The following is an 18,277-nucleotide window of genomic DNA, read 5'->3' as shown; positions in this document are numbered from 1 at the left end:
AGCGGAAAAAATGTTTTTTTCAAAAAATCACAGCACTCTTAGTTTTCAAGGTTAAGAGTTCATTTTTGGCTCCTTTTTTTGTCATTGGGTGAAGTTTAGTATGCAACCATCAGAAATGAAAAAAAATATCATTATCATATATAAATGATGGGATATATGATAGCGCGAAAACAAAATTTCATATATAATTGTATTCAAATCGTGCAGTGAGCAAAACGGTTAAAGCTAACGAGTTAATGTTTTTTCATTGTATTGTACACTAAATTGCGATCATTTTGGTATATAATACATTGTAAAACGATCAAAGCAACACAGAGAAAATATTATCACAAAATGATGCATGAATCGTAACGTGCGGACGTAAAAAAATTTTTTTTTTTTTCAAAAATTCACCATAAATCTAAATATTATTCTAGAGACTTCTAATTTGTTTCAAAATGAAGATAAATGATTGAATGTTACTGTACTGTAAGAGTTTTAACTTTCAATTGCAATTTTCGACCATTTCGGACGAGTTAAATTTGACCGAATGTCGAATTTTTTATATATATTTTTTTATATCCAAATATTTCGAAAATGAGAAAAACTACAACCTTCAATTATTTTTTTTTGTATTCTACATAAAATTGCACACATTTTCATATATAAAACACTATGAAACGACGCCTAATATGAAATGGAGCAAATATTACGAGAATGCGACGTACGCATTTCGGAGATTTGCGGCGGAGAATCCGCGCACGGAGGGAAGGAAAAAGTTTTTTCAAAAATTCTCCAAAAATCTAAATACTGTGCTAGAGACTTCTAATTTGTTTCAAAATTAAGATAAATGACTGAATATTACTAGACTGTAAGAGTTCTAGCTTACAATTGCGTTTTTTTACCATTTCGGTAGTCAAATTTGACCGAACATGGTTTTTTTCTATTTATCGTGATTTATATGCAAATATTTCAAAAATGAGAAAAGCTACAACCTTCAATTATTTTTTGTTGTATTCTACATGGAATATATTAAAGTGTACTTCATATCAATAAACCCTCTTACGCCGGAGCCCTAAAAATCAAAACGTCTCCCGTATGCCGGGCCTGGTTTGGAGTGAGCGCGGAATGTGAAAAAATAATTTTTTCAAAAATTACAGCGCGGTACTTTTGAAGATTAAGAGTCATTTTTGGCTCCTTTTTTTGTCATTGCCTGAAGTTTAGAATGCAACCATCAGAACTGAAAAAAATAAAATCATTATCATATGTAAATAATGCGATATATGGTAGCGAAAAAAAAAAATTTCATACATAATTGTATTCAAATCACGCTGTGCAGAAAACGGTCAAAGCTAACCAGTTACTTTTTTTTGCGTTGTATTGTACACTAAATTGCAATCATTTTGATATATAATACATTGTAAAACAATAAAAGCAACACCGGAAAAATATTATCACAAAATGATGTACGAATTCGTAACGAGCGGACGTAAAAAAATGTTATTTTCAAAAATTCACCGTAATTCTAAATAATGTTTTAGAGACTTCCAATTTGTTTCAAAATTAAGACAAATGATTGAATATTACGATACTGTAAGAGTTTTAGATTAGAATTGCAGATTTCGACCATTTCGGACGAGTTTAAATTTGACCGAATGTCGAAATTTTAATATATATAGTTTTTTTATATGGACATATTTTCTTTTGAAGATGGAAAAAGCTACAACCTTCATTATTTTTTATTGTATTCTCATGAATTTGCACACATTTTGATATATGAAACTCTATAAAAAGGCTAATATGAAAAGGAGCAAACATTAGGATAATGCCATGTACGTATTTCGGAGACTTGCGGCCGCGAATCGGCGCGCGTAGTGAAGGTAAATATATTTTTCAAAAATTCACCATAAATCACAACTATTGTTTTAGAGACTTTCAAATTTGTTTCAAAATGAAGAAGAAAAATGACAGAATATTATTCTACGTAGGCCGTAAGAGTTTAGCTTACAATTGCGTTTTTCAACTATTTCGGTAGAGTCAAATTTGACCGAAGTACGTGGTTTTTTTTTTCTATTTATCGTGATTTATATGCAAATATTTCGAAGAAAGAGAAAAACTACAACCTTCAATCATTTTTAGTTGTATTCTACATGAAATTACGCACATTTTTCATATATAAAACTTTATGTAACAGCTATTTTCAAATGGTGTCAAACATTTTCGACAATCGCACAAAAAAATTCTGATTTTTTCGGAAGTTACCGCTCGCAACGAGTAATGTTTTTTTTTTTTCATAAATTCACCATAAATCGAAATATTTGTGCTAGAGACTTCCAAGTCGTTGAAAAATGAAGGTAAATGATTGAATATTACTAGAATATAAGAGTTTTAGCTTACAATTGCGTTTTTCGACCATTTCGGTAGAGTCAAAGTTGACCGAAAGTTGAAATTTTTGCACTTAACGTTATTTATATGAAAATATTTCAAAACTGATAAAGCTACAACCATGGGTTGTTTTTTGTTGTATTGTGCATGAAATTGCGCACATTTCCATATATAAAACTTTATGTAACGGCAAATTTAAAAGGGTGCTGCAAAAATTAGGACAATCGCACGAAAAAATTTATCGGAAGAGTTATCGCACATGAACGTAAGGAAAAAGTTTTTTCATAAATTCACCATAAATCGAAATATTGTGCTAGAGACGTCCAATTTGTTTGCAAAATGAAGGAAAATGATTGAATATTACTATAATGTAGAGTTTTAGCTTACAATTGCGTTTCTCGACCATTTCTGTAGAGTCAAAGTTGACGAAGGTTGAAATTTTTGCACTTATCGTTATTTATATGAAAATATTTCAAAACTGATAAAAGCTACAATCATGAGTATTTTTTAGTTGTATTGTGCATGAAATTGCGCACATTTTCATATATAATACTTCATGTAAAGGATAATTTAAAATGGTGCAATAATTATGTCAAAGTGACGAAATAATTTCCGAGATGTGTCACTGATACTTTTTAGTGCGATAAGAAAGAAATTCGCGCTTGCGCGCCTGCGTAGCGATTGTAAACAAAACAACGCCTTGATCCGTGAACTCCCAGCATCCCCCAAGGCCGCGTGATACAAAAGTTTCGGCTGGTAGGCCCTATAAGTATTTTTCCGCGAATTTTTAAAAAAACTTTTTTGAGCCGACGTATGATACGTCCAATCGGCATACGGGAGACATTTTGACTCGACGTTTAATACGTCCAATCGGCGTAAGAGGGTTAATGTTTTATTATATTTTTAAAAAGTTTTTTTTAAGGACCACCTGATAGTCTACAATTCTTTATGGTCTGTATGTATAATTGTAACTTAATGTGCATTGTTTTGGTCTTCACATACGGATATTCAAGGGAAAGTGATATTTCATACTTAAATATACCAAGAATATGTAAAGAACTTATTTCACATGGAGCCATAATCGGTGGCACTGTTTTGTTATTTATGCTATACATATATGTACTGAATGGTATGAGAATTGAATAACATTGTTCACTTGACAGTACCCATGAACAGTAGTATCAGAATCCTGTAGTTATCCTTTGACATGTTATCATAGATATTTGGATTACTGTTATTTTTTTAAGTATACTATAGTCTGTTTCTGTTGCTTTTACTATTTGTTATTGTTTTGTAGGTGAATCTGCAGGGTATGCTAACAAAACTTGGGATGACTTTTATTGGACAACCTCACTGTGGGTTGGATGATGCACGGAACATTGCTAGGGTGACGATAAAATTACATGAGGATGGTGCAAACATGCGAGTAAATGAGCAGATAAATTTCAAGAAGCCCAAAACTTTAGAGCAGAGGTAAGAATTAAGTTTAAAAAGGCCCCTCTAATAGCTTGCAATTGCCCTGAATATTTTCAAATTTGGTATTAGATGATGGACTTGGGAAATTTATACCAATATTTTTGTATAAGATATGGTAAAAGGAGGGCTTTTAGGTTATAATTTTTTTTCTGTTTTTGTTTTGTTTTGACATTTTACAACCCAAGCCTGGGTGTGAAGCTGTGCCTTTGGTTTAGGTACAGCGATAGTCAGTTGATTCAACATTCACTTATCCAGAGAGATGTACTAGGTTGATACCAAGTCCTGGCTGGCAGATGGCAATTATTTCCCTAGCACAGTATACGAATTTTGGTACAGGCAGTCCCTAGTTATTGGTGGGGGTTCTTTCAACAGCTTGATGATAAGTGAATATCGCAATAACTGAAAATCGGCTATTTTCAGGGTTTTTCGGCACCTATAACCAGTTAATGGCACCTGTGTTAGATATGTATTGGCACCAATACTGTATTATTGGTGCCTATAACTAGAAATCGGCGCATTTCATCGCTTGACAAATGCCTTTAAACCAGATTGCCCATAACTGAGGCCATCGATAACGGGGGACTGCCGGTATTAAATGGTATTAGTGGCTTGGTATTTAAGTATAAAAAGTCGTGCATGTATAAGTTACAAAATTTCTTAATCAATCGTCATAGTAGAGATGGGTTCATATAGAATTTAAGTACAGAAGATGCATAGCAGAGCTATTACCATCATATTTTATCTCATTTAATAGCTGAAGGAGAAATTAATCGCCTCAAAATTCCAAGTGACCTTTCACTAGAAAATATAATTTTTTGTTAAGCAATCCATCATTGAGGCATTTCCTTGACTGCTACCTAAGGTTTATTTAAAGAATGCTTGTTTAATTCAGCTATACCAGTAAATTTTACTGGTATACCAGTAAATTTTACTGTGTGGGAAGCCAACCTGTTAATAATTAACATACTGATATGTATGGGTGTCGAGGATGTAATTCAGATTTTCCTTACAGATCAAAGAAATATTCCATTGCCAGTGTTTGAATGATGGACATCTCTATGATGTCTTTGTAATCTGTGTACATATTAAGAAAATGTGTGCTACTTACGAAGAGGGACAAGCCACTTACGAAGAGAGACAAGCCCTTGAGTACATATTGACTAATCTTCAGACATTTTCATTTATTTTTCTGCCTACTTTTCAGAGGCACAGAACTCAGTAATCATAGTCATCTCCAAACATTGCATTGAAGTTCTCTTGTACATTAAGGTATGGATGATTCATTGATTACCTAATGGACAAGTTAAGTATTCACCCTGTACTTCATGGCATGAAGGGTGCGGGAACAGTCCAAACTCTTTAAAATGGTACCTTTGGGCCTAGACCACTGCCAGACCACAAAAAACTTGGATGATAGAAATCACCCCTAAAATCCACCCTATGTAAACATAGTCTTGCCAGCATATTCCACATATATATTACTGTTATCAAAAGTAGTATATATTACTCTGTTATCAACAGTAGAACAAAGCTTATGAATAATCACTGTCATTCATTAGGTTTAGTTCATTATGAAATTTCTGGCTTGCTATATAAGCTTCTCCCCGGAAATGCATACACCTTTGCTATGTCAGAGCTTAAACCACTTTATAAGTGAACATCAAATTCTGATCTCCTGGCACCTTTCTGTTTACAGGCAGTGAAAAATTTTCTGCCTTTCATTTCCATCAGAAAACTAATTACAGTTATCCCTCAGTATTCACGGGGGATGCTTACCACATCCACCTGCAAATAGCGAAAATCCATGAATACTGAAACCCCCTCTAAAAACACTCATAATGATCTGGACGATATATTTCGTAAAGTGATGCAATATATAATAGCGTAATTGTACCATACAGAAAACATGCACAACCAAGAGATACATGCCTGGGTAGAGGTCTTGGGTCTTTTGTCTATATCATAGATGTACACAGTATTGTGCATAAAAACACTGATATTCTGTACCTACTGTATATGTTATAGATATTTTGTTGTGTTATAAGATGATTTTGAAATATTTAGATTTTTAGGATTATATGTGTACGTAGAGCATATCTAAAATACTAGTACAGTGGTACCTTGGTTTTCGTACATAATCCGTTCCGGAACCTCCTACGATATCCGAAACATAATAATTTCCATAAGGAATAATGTAAATAGTATTAATGCATTCCAAAACCCGAAAATATTAACAAAAAACATATTTTACAAGGAATAAACACAATTTTATATTAAAAAAAGAATGACAAATAAATATAAATGAATAATGAACATTTAACATCACTCTTACCTTTATTGAATACTCCTGTTAGCGTATGGAAGTCATAGAGGAGGGGAGGGGAGAGGGAGGAGGAGAAGTTACTGTTTGGAAGGAGAATCCTCCTCCCTAAGGACTTTAGGTATCATGAACCTTTCTGTGGTTACTTCTCTAGGTTTTTTAGTGGCACTGTCTGACATTACTTCCCCACTTTATTTTTTACTGGCATTATGACCAGCTTGAGAGTCACTGAACCCCTATCGAATAACAGAACTGTCCAGAGACATTTGTTTCTGATAAATCTTCAATATCTGTCTAAAATGATACAAAGTGTTTTCATTAAACATGTTAAGAGACATGGATTACAACTTCTTTGTTAGGATGATATGTCTCAACAAAATTTTGGAAATCACTCCACTTCGCACAGTAACCCCTCTCTCTCTTCCTCTTCTTCCTCGGAATCCTCATCTGCTGCCTGTTATTCCTGTTGAAGGTCTTGCAGCTCCTCAGTGGTTAGCTGGGAAAAGCTAACCACTAGCTCTATCCACTAGCTCTTCCACATCCTCACCACTCACATCCAAGCCCATGGACTTCCCCAGAGACACAATAGACTCCACAACAGGCATAGGGTTTTTGGGGTCAGCCTCAAACCCCTTGAAATCCTTCTCGAGGTAACGCTCGGGCCACAATGACCTCCTTGCAGAGTTCATTGTTTGGGAAGTCACTCCCTGCCAAGCCTTGGCCATAAGGCATAAGGCTTATGCAGTTGAAGATATTGAAGTTATCCTATCAAAACTCTCTTAGGGTCAATTCAGTGTCTGAGGTCACTTCAAAGCACCTTTGGAATAGTGCCTTAGTGTAGAGTTTCTTGGAAGTTCAAGATGATTTGCTGGTCCATGGGCTGGATGAGAGGAGTGGTATTAGGGGGCAAGAATTTCACAGTGACAAATTTGAATTTGTCTAACAGCTGGTCTTCCAAGCTAGGAGGATGTGCAGGAGCATTGTCCATTACCAGGAGGCATTTGAGGGGCAATTGATTGTCGCTGAGGAATTTAACATTTGGTTCAAACACTTCATTGACCCACTCAACGAAAATTTGTCTCGTGACCCATGCTTTTTTTATTGGCCTTCGACATTGTTGTGCTTGAACACTTGACAAGTTTCAGTGATACACAAGTAGGGGTTTCAATCTGAAATCCTCACTGTCATTTCTACAGAACAAGAGAGTTAGGCTTTCTTTCATAGGCTTGTGCCCTGGCAATGAACTTTCCTCCTGCATGATGTCAGTCTGTTTTGGCATTTTATTCCAGAACATGCCTGTCTCATCACAAGTGAAGACCTGTTGTGGGAGGAATTCTTCAGTCTCAAGATATCTGAATTCATTAGCGAATTCTTCGACGGCATGTTTATCCGAGCTCGCAGCTTACCCATGCCGTATGACACTATGGATGCCCATACACTTTCTGAATTTTTCAAACCAGCCTCTGCTGGCCTTGAAATCACTAAGAGCAGCACTTGTTGGCATTTTCTTACTTAAATTGGCATGCAGCATCCTCGTTTTCTCACAAATCATCACTTCATACACACTATCCGCTACTAATTGTTTTCATACATCAACTTACCTGTCAGATATATAACATAGCTAAGACTCCGTCGTCCCCGACAGAAATTCAAATTTCGCGCCACTCGCTACAGGTAGGTCAGGTGATCTACCGGCCTGCCCTGGGTGGCAGGACTAGGAACCATCCCCGTTTTCTATCATATTTTCTCTGTCGCCGGTGGTATCAACATTGTTGTTATTACCTCCTGACTTGGATTCTTTTTTCAACATTTGATCAACGTTTTTTTTTTTTTCGACTTTTGGTGACGTATTGGATCGTGTTTTGGCATTCGCTACTGTGGACTGTTTTTTTGGAATAACTCTTTTGGATTTTTCTCAGGATGTCTGATTCTAATGTGAGTGTGAGAATGTGTGTGAATGTAGGTGCTGCAGGGTGAGGATACCGAAAGCTTCGGTTGATCCTCACACTGTATGCCGTAAATGTAGGGGGGTGCAGTGTTCTGCTACTAACACTTGTAAGGAATGCGAGAGTTTGAATGCAGAAGAATGGAAGACTTTGACTCTTATTTGAAGAAGTTAGAGAGGGATAGAGTTAGAAGACTGAAGGTGTGAATTCAAGGCCTATTGAGCCTTTAAATAATAATTCTAACCCTACTTCTGGAGAATCTCCCTATAAATCTCATTCTCAGAGTGTCTTTCGGATTCGGCATCGGAAATCGCCAATCTGAAAGCGACGATTCGAGACATGAAGTCCAAGATGGCGGACTCGAAAGGTAAGGCTAAGGCTTAGTGAAAATAGTGAATTTTAGTGAAGCCCTATCAGTGTTGTGGAGGGGCGTTTGATCGTCCCTGCGGCGCTCCCAGGCCTAGACCTCTTCCAAGCTCACATGCCCAGAGGAGAAGGAAAGTCGAAAGCCTTAAGGAGGTCGTGGGGAATCCCAACGGTCAGACGTCCCTTCAGCTAGCTTTGCTTCATGGCAGCCAGCTCAAGGGCGCTACAGGAAAAGCGTCCTTCGCGAGTGTTTCTCGTCCTCTCCCTCTCCCTCACCTAAACGAGGGTGGAAGGAGTCGACCTTATCGAGACCGCTGAAGCGTCATATGAAGCAAGACATTGATTCTAGCCCGGAGCGCTTCTCGGATGACGCCCCGTCTGCTATTAAGAAGGCGAAGGTGGCGTCAACGTCACCTGACGCTTATGAGGAAGTACCCCATCATGCTTCTTCCCCGAGTGATGACGAAGGGTCGTCAGGCGCTAGACGTAGGAGAAGCGTCAAGGAAGATCATTATGGCGGTGCAACAACTATCATCTCTTGTGGGAGTTTTAGCGCCTCGTCGGAAGGACGTGACGCTTCCTATTAAGAAGTCTCGTCCTCCTCTCGCACCTGCTCGGAAGACGTCTTTTAGAAGTGAAGCGTCAAATCAAGAGGATCTTAGACGTGACGCTCCGTCCAAGATTGTGACGCCGTAGGAAGCCCTTAGAAGCGAAGCGTCTTCCGGACGCGAAGCGTCTTCTAAACGTCAACAAGAGACGTCATACATGACGCTCGGAGAGAGCGGGAAGCGTCATACATGACGTCTTCTAAAGCGCGAGAGAAGCCTCAGGTTGTGACGGCTTCCAAGTCGATCAGAATGGGAAAAAAAGGAAAGACTTTCATTCCCTTAGCCCTCCTCTCCGATCAGGAGTTTGTCTCCCCCAGAAGAGGAACATTCTGAAAGGAGAACAGAAACTCAGGATTATCACGAGTTTGAACGAAACTCGGAGGATGACGATCTTGGAAGAGAGGGCTTGTCCAACTATAAGGTGTTGACAACCATGCTTCTGGAGGAATACGGAGACGAGTTGACTCCGGCTGCTCCTCCTTCTCCCGCGCTCGCTCTTTTCGAGTGCGAAGGCGAAGAAGACTTCGTCTTTTTCTGAAGATGAAGCCCACCATCTCGATGAAGCGGGCTTTACACGCCTTAGACGCCTGGATGAAGTCGAAGAAAGACTTAACCAGGACAGTATTTTTGCATGCCTCCAGCAAGGTTAGCTGGGAAAAGAGGCATATGGTACAAGACGGGGGAGGATATGGGTATCGCTCTCCCTCTTACTACAGAGGCAGACTTTTCAACGTTAGTTGACGCTTCAAGGCGTCCTAGTCTTAATTCTGCCCGCATAACTTGGAGTATTTCGGAACTGGATCATCTCCTCAAGGGACTTTTCCATGTATTGGAAGTATTCAACTTCTTAGATTGGTCCCTTGGGGTGATGTCCAAGAAAGCTCACGATTCGCAGGGAATCGAACCTGAAGCCCTGTTATGCATTTTGTGTGCATCGACAAAGCAGTACAGGATGGATCTTTGGAAGTCTCTGCATTATTTGGAGCAGGTCTTTTGAAGAAAAGGACAGTGTATGGCGCCTTCTTAACAAAGGCAGTCTCGCATGCGCGAGGGCAGCTCTGCTATATGCTCCTCTTTCGGACTATTTGTTTCCTTCTAAGTTAGTGAAGGACGTAGCTCACTCTTTAACTGAGAAGGCGACACAGGATCTTCTGACGCAGTCAGCTAGGAAGAAGAAACCTGCTTTAGTGTCGGACAAGAAAGAACCTAGCACTTCTAGGCAGCCCTTTCGAGGTGGTCCGATCTCCAGACCTCCCGCAAGAAGGAAGGCTCCAGAGAGAAGAGGTAGGTCCGCCTTTCGTCCCTTTAAAAAGGCAAATGAAACATTTCTCCTCCAAAACACCAGTAGGTGCCAGGCTCCTGGAATTCGTGGAAGCCTGGACACTGATAGACGCAGACGCGTCTTCACTAAAGATCTAAGGAAGGGATATCGTATCCCTTTCCTGAATACTCCGCCCCTAACGTCTATACCAAGGGAACTATCAGCCAAGTACAAGGATCCTGTGCTGAGGATACTCTTCGATCAATGGTGGAACAAATGTGGGACAAGAGTGCAGTAGAACTAGTACTGGATCAAAACTCCCGGGGTTTTACAATCGCCTTTTTCTAGTGGCGAAAGCCTCGGGAGGCTGGAGACCAGTACTAGACGTCAGCGCTCTGAACAAATTTGTTCAGAAGGAGAAGTTCTCCATGGAGATTCTGCTTCAGTCCTAGCGTCATTACGACAAGGAGATTGGATGGTGTCTCTAGATCTCCAAGACGCCTACTTTCACGTCCCGATCCACCCTTCATCGAAGAAGTACCTCCGTTTCATGACGGGGGGAAGGATCTTTCAGTTCAGAGCCTTGTGTTTCGGCCTGTCCACAGCTCCTCAGGTCTTCACAAGCCTTGATGAGGAATGTGGCGAGATTTCTTCATCTCAAAGGAGTGATGTCTCGATGTACCTAGACGACTGGCTCATCAGGGCCAGATCGGAGAGACAGTGTTTGGAGGACCTAAAGTTAACTCTAGATTTGACCAAGGCGTTGGGATTGCTTGTGAACCTCGAGAAGTCTCAGATGACACCCCAGACAAGACCTAGTCTATCTGGGGATTCGATGGATTCTCGGGGTTTTCGAGTTTTTCCTTCGCAAGAGAGAACCGAAAAAGGTTTGAGGATAATCTCTCTCTTCTTAGAGAAACAGCAAACGTCAGTGAGGGAATGGTTTGAGCCTTCTGGGACGCTTTCCTCGCTGGAACAATTCTTCCCTCTCGGAAGACTTCATATCCGTCCACTTCAATTCTTCCTCAAGAAGTCTTGGAGCTGGAAAAACGGACAACTGTCGGACGTTTTCCCCATTCCAGTGGAGGTAAAGGCACACCTACAGTGGTGGTTGCTGCCTCTGGAAGAGAACAAAGGGGTCTCTCTAGATCAAGAACCCAGACCTAGTGTTGTTTCTCCGACGCGTCGGAGACGGGTTGGGGAGCGACATTAGGCTCGGAGGAAGTGTCAGGCACCTGGGAACCAGCACAGGTGTCCTGGCACATAAATTGCAAAGAGCTCTTCGCCGTTCACTGGCTTTGAAGAGCCTAGAACCTCTGGTGAGAGACAAGGTAGTACAAGTAAACGTGGACAACACCACCGCACTTGCCTACATTCGGAAACAGGAGGGACTCCACTCCTCGTTCCTTTCGACGAACTCACGAGGGACCTATTACTTTGGACGTCTCACAGGAACATCTCCCTGCTGACAAGGTTCGTACAGGGAGTAAAGGAATGTGAGGGCGGACAGGCTCAGCAGGAGGAACAGGTCCTTCATACAGAATGGACTCTGCACGAGGAAGTATGTCGCGATCTCTGGTCTCTGTGGGGAACTCTCACGTGGATCTATTCGCAACATACATTTCAAAAAGGCTCCCAGTGTTTTTGTCTCGGTCGTGGAAGACCCAAGAGCAATTATGGTAGACGCCTTCCTGCTAAACGGTCTCGAGTGGACGTGTACGCTTTTCCCCCATTCAAATCCTGGGTTAGTATTGAAAAAGTTTTGTGTGGCGTCAAAAGAGACGAGGATGACTTTAATAGCCCCCTTTTGGCCGGCCCAGGAATGGTTCACGGAGGTGTAGAGTGGATCGTAGACTTTCCAAGATCCCTACCAGGAAGGAGGATCTTCTCAAACAACCACACTTCAAGAGGTACCATCAAAACCTCCCCGCTCTCGCTCTGACTGCCTTTCGACTATCGAAAGACTTGTCAGAGCGAGAGGCGTTTTCTCGCGAAGTGGCAAGCGCGATCGCGAGAGCTCGCAGAACCTCCACTTCGAAAGTATACCAGTCGAAGTGGGAGGTCTTAGAAGGTGGTGAGAGCCAAGAAGTTGTCCTCCTCCTCTACCTCTATAGCGGAAATTGCTGATTTCTTGCTATTCCTGAGAGTAAAATCGCATCTAGCCGTATCCACAATAAAGGGATACAGGAGTATGCTCTCGGCTGTATTCAGGAACAGAGGTTTAGATCTGGCAATAACAAAGATCTCCACGATCTCATAAGATCTTTTGAGACGTCAAAGTCTAAAGAGCCAGTACCTCCGAACTGGAATTTGGAACGTAGTCCTCAAATATCTGTCTTCGGATAGATTTGAACCTCCTCATCAGGCCTCATTTAGAGACGTAACTAGAAAATGCCTTTTTCTTTTATCGTTAGCAACGGCAAAAAGAATTAGTGAGTTACAAGCTCTGCAGGATAAAGTAGGATTCAAGGAAGACTCGGCGATTTGCTCGTTTTAAAACTCTGTTTTTAGCGAAAAACGAGAATCCCACGAATCCCTGGCCTAGGTCATTCGAAATCAAAGGAATGTCTAGTCTCGTAGGCAGAGAAGCAGAGAGGTCTCTATGCCCTGTTAGAGCTCTGAAGTTCTATCTTCAGAGGAAACGTCAGTTGGGAGGCTCTAGACAAGGTCTTTGGTGCGCGGTCAAAGACCCCACAAGACTGATGTCAAAGACGCTCTAGCGTTCTTTGTAAGGAACGTCATTACGGACGCTCACAAGGTCTGTCCGGACGAACAATTACAACTTCTGAGAGTAAAAGCTCATGAAGTACGAGCGGTTGCGACGTCTCTCTCGTTTATAAGAATATGTACTTACATATTAGATACGACATATTGGAGATGCAAACTCGGTATTTGCATCTCATTACTTGAAAGACGTGCGTGTGACGTTATGAGAAGTGCTTTTCTCTAGGTCCTATCGTATCGGCAGATACGATTCTGGGTACGGGAGCCGACACCAATCCTTAGAATGTATATACTGTTCTTCTGTTTGGATATGGTCGAGAATCTCTTCGAACAATGGAGGTATTCAGGCTCGCACGGGCGGGCCGTCTATGTTGTTCATAAGAGAATTCTCGTCATATCCAATTAGTTGAGTATAATTTTTTTTTTGAAAAATTATGTATGTGTGCGTAGTGGTTTTTGAGTTACGGTTGTTGTGACGAGTTCGGGGATAACTCGTACAATCCTTAGTTCTAAACACATGGTTAGGATCAGGTGGTCGGGATTGGTTGTGTGCTCCTTCATAAGGTGTATTGTCATATAAGTGGATCAGCACCCATGACAAAGTCCTTTTAGGCTCTGCTGAGTAAGTGGGTAAGACCCCATCGGCAGACCCACAAGAACACTCTTGGCCATAGATCACATATCTCGCTAAAGTTTCTTGAGGTGATGCAGACTACTGGGCAAACACCCACCAAGTCTACCAACCTATCAGGTAGGAAACCAAGGTTTTTTTTTATTTATACCTACAACATATGTTGTTTACCTGTCTATTCCATATAGTAGCTGTCTCTTACCCTCCACCGAAGGGTGCCAATCAGCTATGTATATATCTGACAGGTAAGTTGATTGTATGAAAATGATATTGTTATGTTACAATAAAGTTTCATACATACTTACCTGGCAGATATATACAATTAAAGGCCACCCAGCCTCCCCGCAGGAGACAGGTGGAAGAGAGAAAATATGATAGAAAACGGGGATGGTTCCTAGTCCTGCCACCCAGGGCAGGCCGGTAGATCACCTGACCTACCTGTAGCGAGTGGCGCGAAATTTGAATTTCTGTCGGGACGACGGAGTCTTAGCTATGTATATATCTGCCAGGTAAGTATGTATGAAACTTTATTGTAACATAACAATATCATTTTTGTTGATCCACACCAAAAACAGCTTTTCAGCATCTTCCATTAGTTGCGATCTCTGTTTAGATAATGACATGACCCCTTTTGCAACATCAGCTGCCTTGATTTTATCTTTATTTGCTAGGATAGAGCTGATCGTCGACACCAACTTACCGTACATCCTAGCGAGATTAGCTACACATGTCCTACTTTCATACTTCGCTGCATGGAGGGGTCAGGGATGTGTATTTCTGATGATAGAAGTTCACGCTCGACGTGGTTCAGAAGTCACATAAAGCCGTTGGTCCCGTTGCTGAATAGCCACTGGGTTCCATGCAATGTGAAAACACCATACAAAAAAAACAAAACAAACATACTTCGCTACAAGTTCTTTCTTGAATTCTATTGTATTTCTGGTTTTTCACCAAAGGGGTGGAACTTGCACCTTTCTTGGGCCCCATGATGACTACTTTGCAATGAGTTTTATGCCGAAGTATTGCACAAAACACAAGAAACACGTGTTGATGTGGGCTACGAGCACGGAGATGCTTGTTAGGCGAGGAACAAAGCCAGAATGGGTCAAAAGAGAAAATGGGATGCTTTGTTTGGGTGTTTCATATTGGGCCCGGTCATGCGCTGGGCCCCGGATAGTCTTACCAAGTGTACGAAAACCAAGGAAGTGTACAATAACAGAGACAAGATTTTGTCTGTTATGAGAGGCATACGAAAACCAAGGTTCCACTGTATGTACTTTGCAAAATGAGGGGAATAACAGGAAATTTTTACATCTGTGAAGTGTATTTTCATGTTAATATATGTACGAAATATATTTTTATGACTACTGTAAATACATTTTTTATGATGAAAAAAATTTACTCATTTTCAAATATTACATTACTGTAATAGTATATTAATGTAAACAGCAAAATTTGATAACATTTTTTTTCCTTAAAAAGTGTTTTACGTAACCTAGTGGTCCACAGACAAGGAAAATACGAGCTTGGATGCTGTATACCCAGGGGAAATTATACTTGACATGCTATTGGCTGTCATCTGCAGAGCACCCCATCCAGGAGCACCATTCATTTTCCTTGCGCTTATTGCCTGGACCCTCACAAAGATGGAATTGTGGGAGGCCACATCTCAGCCAGTTCACTGGTAGTAGTAGCATCTTCTGATTGGGTATAATTGTGAATATTTGTGTATATCTTGTAATTGTGCCCTGAGATGCCTCCTAAATGCCATGCTCCTTTTAAGGCTTCTGGCAAAGAGCCTAAATAAAAGAAGGCGGTCGTGAAGCTCGAGGAGAAGGTGAAAGTTCTTGATATGTAGAATTAGCCTTAATAAGGGTACCTTAAGGTACATCAAGAAGAAAGAGGTGTAGATACAAAAGGCTGTAAGCCTGAGCTTTTTAAGTAGTGCAAAAAAGTTTTGACAGTGCGTTGATAAGACAGTTGTTGAGATGGATGGATACTGCACTTGGATTTTGGATAAAGGGCTGCCATACAAAGAACATACCCCTCAACTCCAACATCATTTGCAAAAAAGCCTGACTATTGTACTAGCAGTTTTTGACTGCTACAGAGGCCAACATTGTACAAGCACAGGAAGGCGATGATGCAGGGGAATTAGAACTCTTAGGCTTCAGTGAACCCGTATTAGAAGAAGAAGAGTAGGAAGAGTCACAAGCAGGACCATCATCAGCTTCTGAAGGTTTTCAGGCCAGCAGGGCTTGGTTCCACTGTTTTCAGAGGCTGTTGCAGCTGCAAAATGTATCTTTATGGAGAAGCAGCATCTGCTGATAGGAAAGTGGCTGCAAAATATCCAGAGATCTTTAAGAAAATCATTGAGGAGAAGGGCTACCATCGAGAATAAGTGTTCAATATGGACAAGACTGGGCTGTTCTAGAAAAAGATGCCATCCCCGACATACCTCATGAAGGACAAAGCCAAAGTCTCTGGATACAAGGCCTAGAAGGATAGGGTTACCGTCATAATGTGTTGGAATGTGGCTGGTTTCATGCTGAAACCAGGCCCCATTTACAAGGCTGCAAACCCCAGGGTCCTTAAAAATAAGAACAAGGTTGTTGGTGCCTGTGTTTTAGATGCACAACCCCAAGGACTGGCTCACCAAAGTCCTTACATGCAACTGCTTCATTCAGAGCTTCATCCCTAAAGTTAGGCAACACCTGAATGACCAGTGCATGGAGTTCAAGGTTTAGTTGATTATGGATAATGCTGGTGGTCACAATTTGGATCTTTATTACAAGGGAGTCCAGCTCAAGTTCCTCCTTGCCAGCACCACCTCTCTCCTCCAGCCTATGAACCAGGGTGTGATCCATGTTGTCAAAACAAAGGCACTGTACACCCGGAACTCCCTCCAGCACCTTGTAAATATAATGGACACTGACAAGGATTTTACACTAAAAGGGTATTAGTGTAAATTCACAATTGTCATGTCTATCGTTGACCAATTGTTGAAGGGCATGAAGAAGGAGGCCCTGAACGTGTGCTGGAAGAAGTTGTGGGCAGAGTCTGTGCATGATGATAAGGGCTTCTCTCCTGAAGAAATTCAACATACAGCTGTTGGTAAGGCATTCCAGTGGGTGGGGATTCTTGGTGGAATAGGCTTCAATGACATCACTGAGATGAACTTGGCACCCTCATTGATGCCCACTCTGACCCCCTGACAGACCGGGATTTGGAAGAGCTGACAAAATCTGCCAGCAAGAAGACATGATAGATTCAGGGGAGGAGGAGGATGAGGGGTTGTCTTTGGAACGTCTGTCCAACTTAGAGGATGATTAAGGAAGCACAGGATGTGGCTTTGTCATGGGATCCTTATATGGAATCCTCCTTAAAGTTTTCAAATGTCCTTGATGCGGCATTGACACCCCATAATCAAGCCATCATTAGCTCAAAGAAGCAGCAACGGCAACTGCCTATCACTATGTCTATTAAATGTACAAAGAAGGACCCTCCAAAGCTTCCCCAAACCCTTGAAGAAGTGCCTCCCAAATTGCCTGAAGTAGTGCCTCCTGAAACCCCTGATGAAGTGCCTCCTAAAGAAAGGGAAGAGGCACCCTCAGAGGAGATGTAACTCCTGTGCTTTGCTGTGCAGTCATATCTTCATTGTCATTCATCAGACTGCAATGCATGCTAATTCATCACCATTATCTTTAATCAACATTCATCACTGAAGAGTACCTGTAAGATTTACGTACTCTTAATACTATTGTTTTTTTTAATGTGCATACATATTTCTCTCTCTCTCTCTCTCTCTCTCTCTCTCTCTCTCTCTCTCTCTCTCTCTCTCCTCTCTCCTCTCTCTCTCTCTCTCTCTCTCTCTCTCTCGTGAATGACATACATAACAGAAAAGAAAACTGGGTGGCTCGATTAGCAACTGTATGAAAGAAAATGTGTGACTGAATACATAGGGGGACTGGATTATTTTCACAAGTAGTTGTAAGCCATACAGTATGTACATATATTTTAAGGGTAAAAGGTTTAAGATGACTTTGAAATGATGATACATGCAGTCCCCGGTTATTGGTGAACTTGGTTATCAGTGACCCAGTTTTATGGCGCTTGTCTAACACCGAAATTTTTTTATTTTTGGCATATGGCGCCAATTTCCGGTTATTGGTGCCAATAATAGAGTTATGGTACCAATACATACCTAGCAGAGGTGCCACTAACTGGTTATAGGCGCCATAACTGCCATTTATTGCCAATATTCAGTTATCAGCAATTTTTGCTTATCATCAGTCCGTCAGAACAGAACCCCCACCAATAACCGGGAACTGCCTGTTATATCATTTCGAAATTAATACAGTAATAGGATAATAGTTTATGGTGTATTTAACATAGGATGATAGTTTAAGGTATACATATGTGTTTGATCTTTCAAGGGAGGCAATTATAATCATTTTTAGAGGGGGGTTTTAAGTATTCACAGATTCCAGCTATTTGCAGGGTTGTGGTACGCATCCTTCACAAATACGGTGGGTCGACTATACTTGCTGTTGTTTATGCCAGCTGCTCATACTGTGACTG

The 18,277-nt window shown here is 40.9% G+C and overlaps 1 protein-coding gene across 1 annotated transcript in view; it reads left to right on the top strand.

Annotated features, from left to right (window-relative positions):
• LOC135195212 (3'-5' exoribonuclease 1-like) overlaps positions 1 to 18,277 on the top strand; it is a 156,016-nt gene that overhangs the window by 130,361 nt on the left and 7,378 nt on the right. The window contains exon 8 of the mRNA XM_064221494.1: positions 3,662 to 3,837. Within this exon, the coding sequence (XP_064077564.1) occupies positions 3,662 to 3,837 (176 nt within the window). The remainder of the gene's footprint in view (positions 1 to 3,661; positions 3,838 to 18,277) is intronic.

Source organism: Macrobrachium nipponense, chromosome 20, assembly GCF_015104395.2.
Source record: "Macrobrachium nipponense isolate FS-2020 chromosome 20, ASM1510439v2, whole genome shotgun sequence".
NCBI classification, from domain to species: Eukaryota; Metazoa; Arthropoda; class Malacostraca; order Decapoda; family Palaemonidae; genus Macrobrachium; species Macrobrachium nipponense.
Note: the sequence above shows the minus strand (reverse complement) of the source record. Positions and strands in the feature narration are given on the sequence as shown.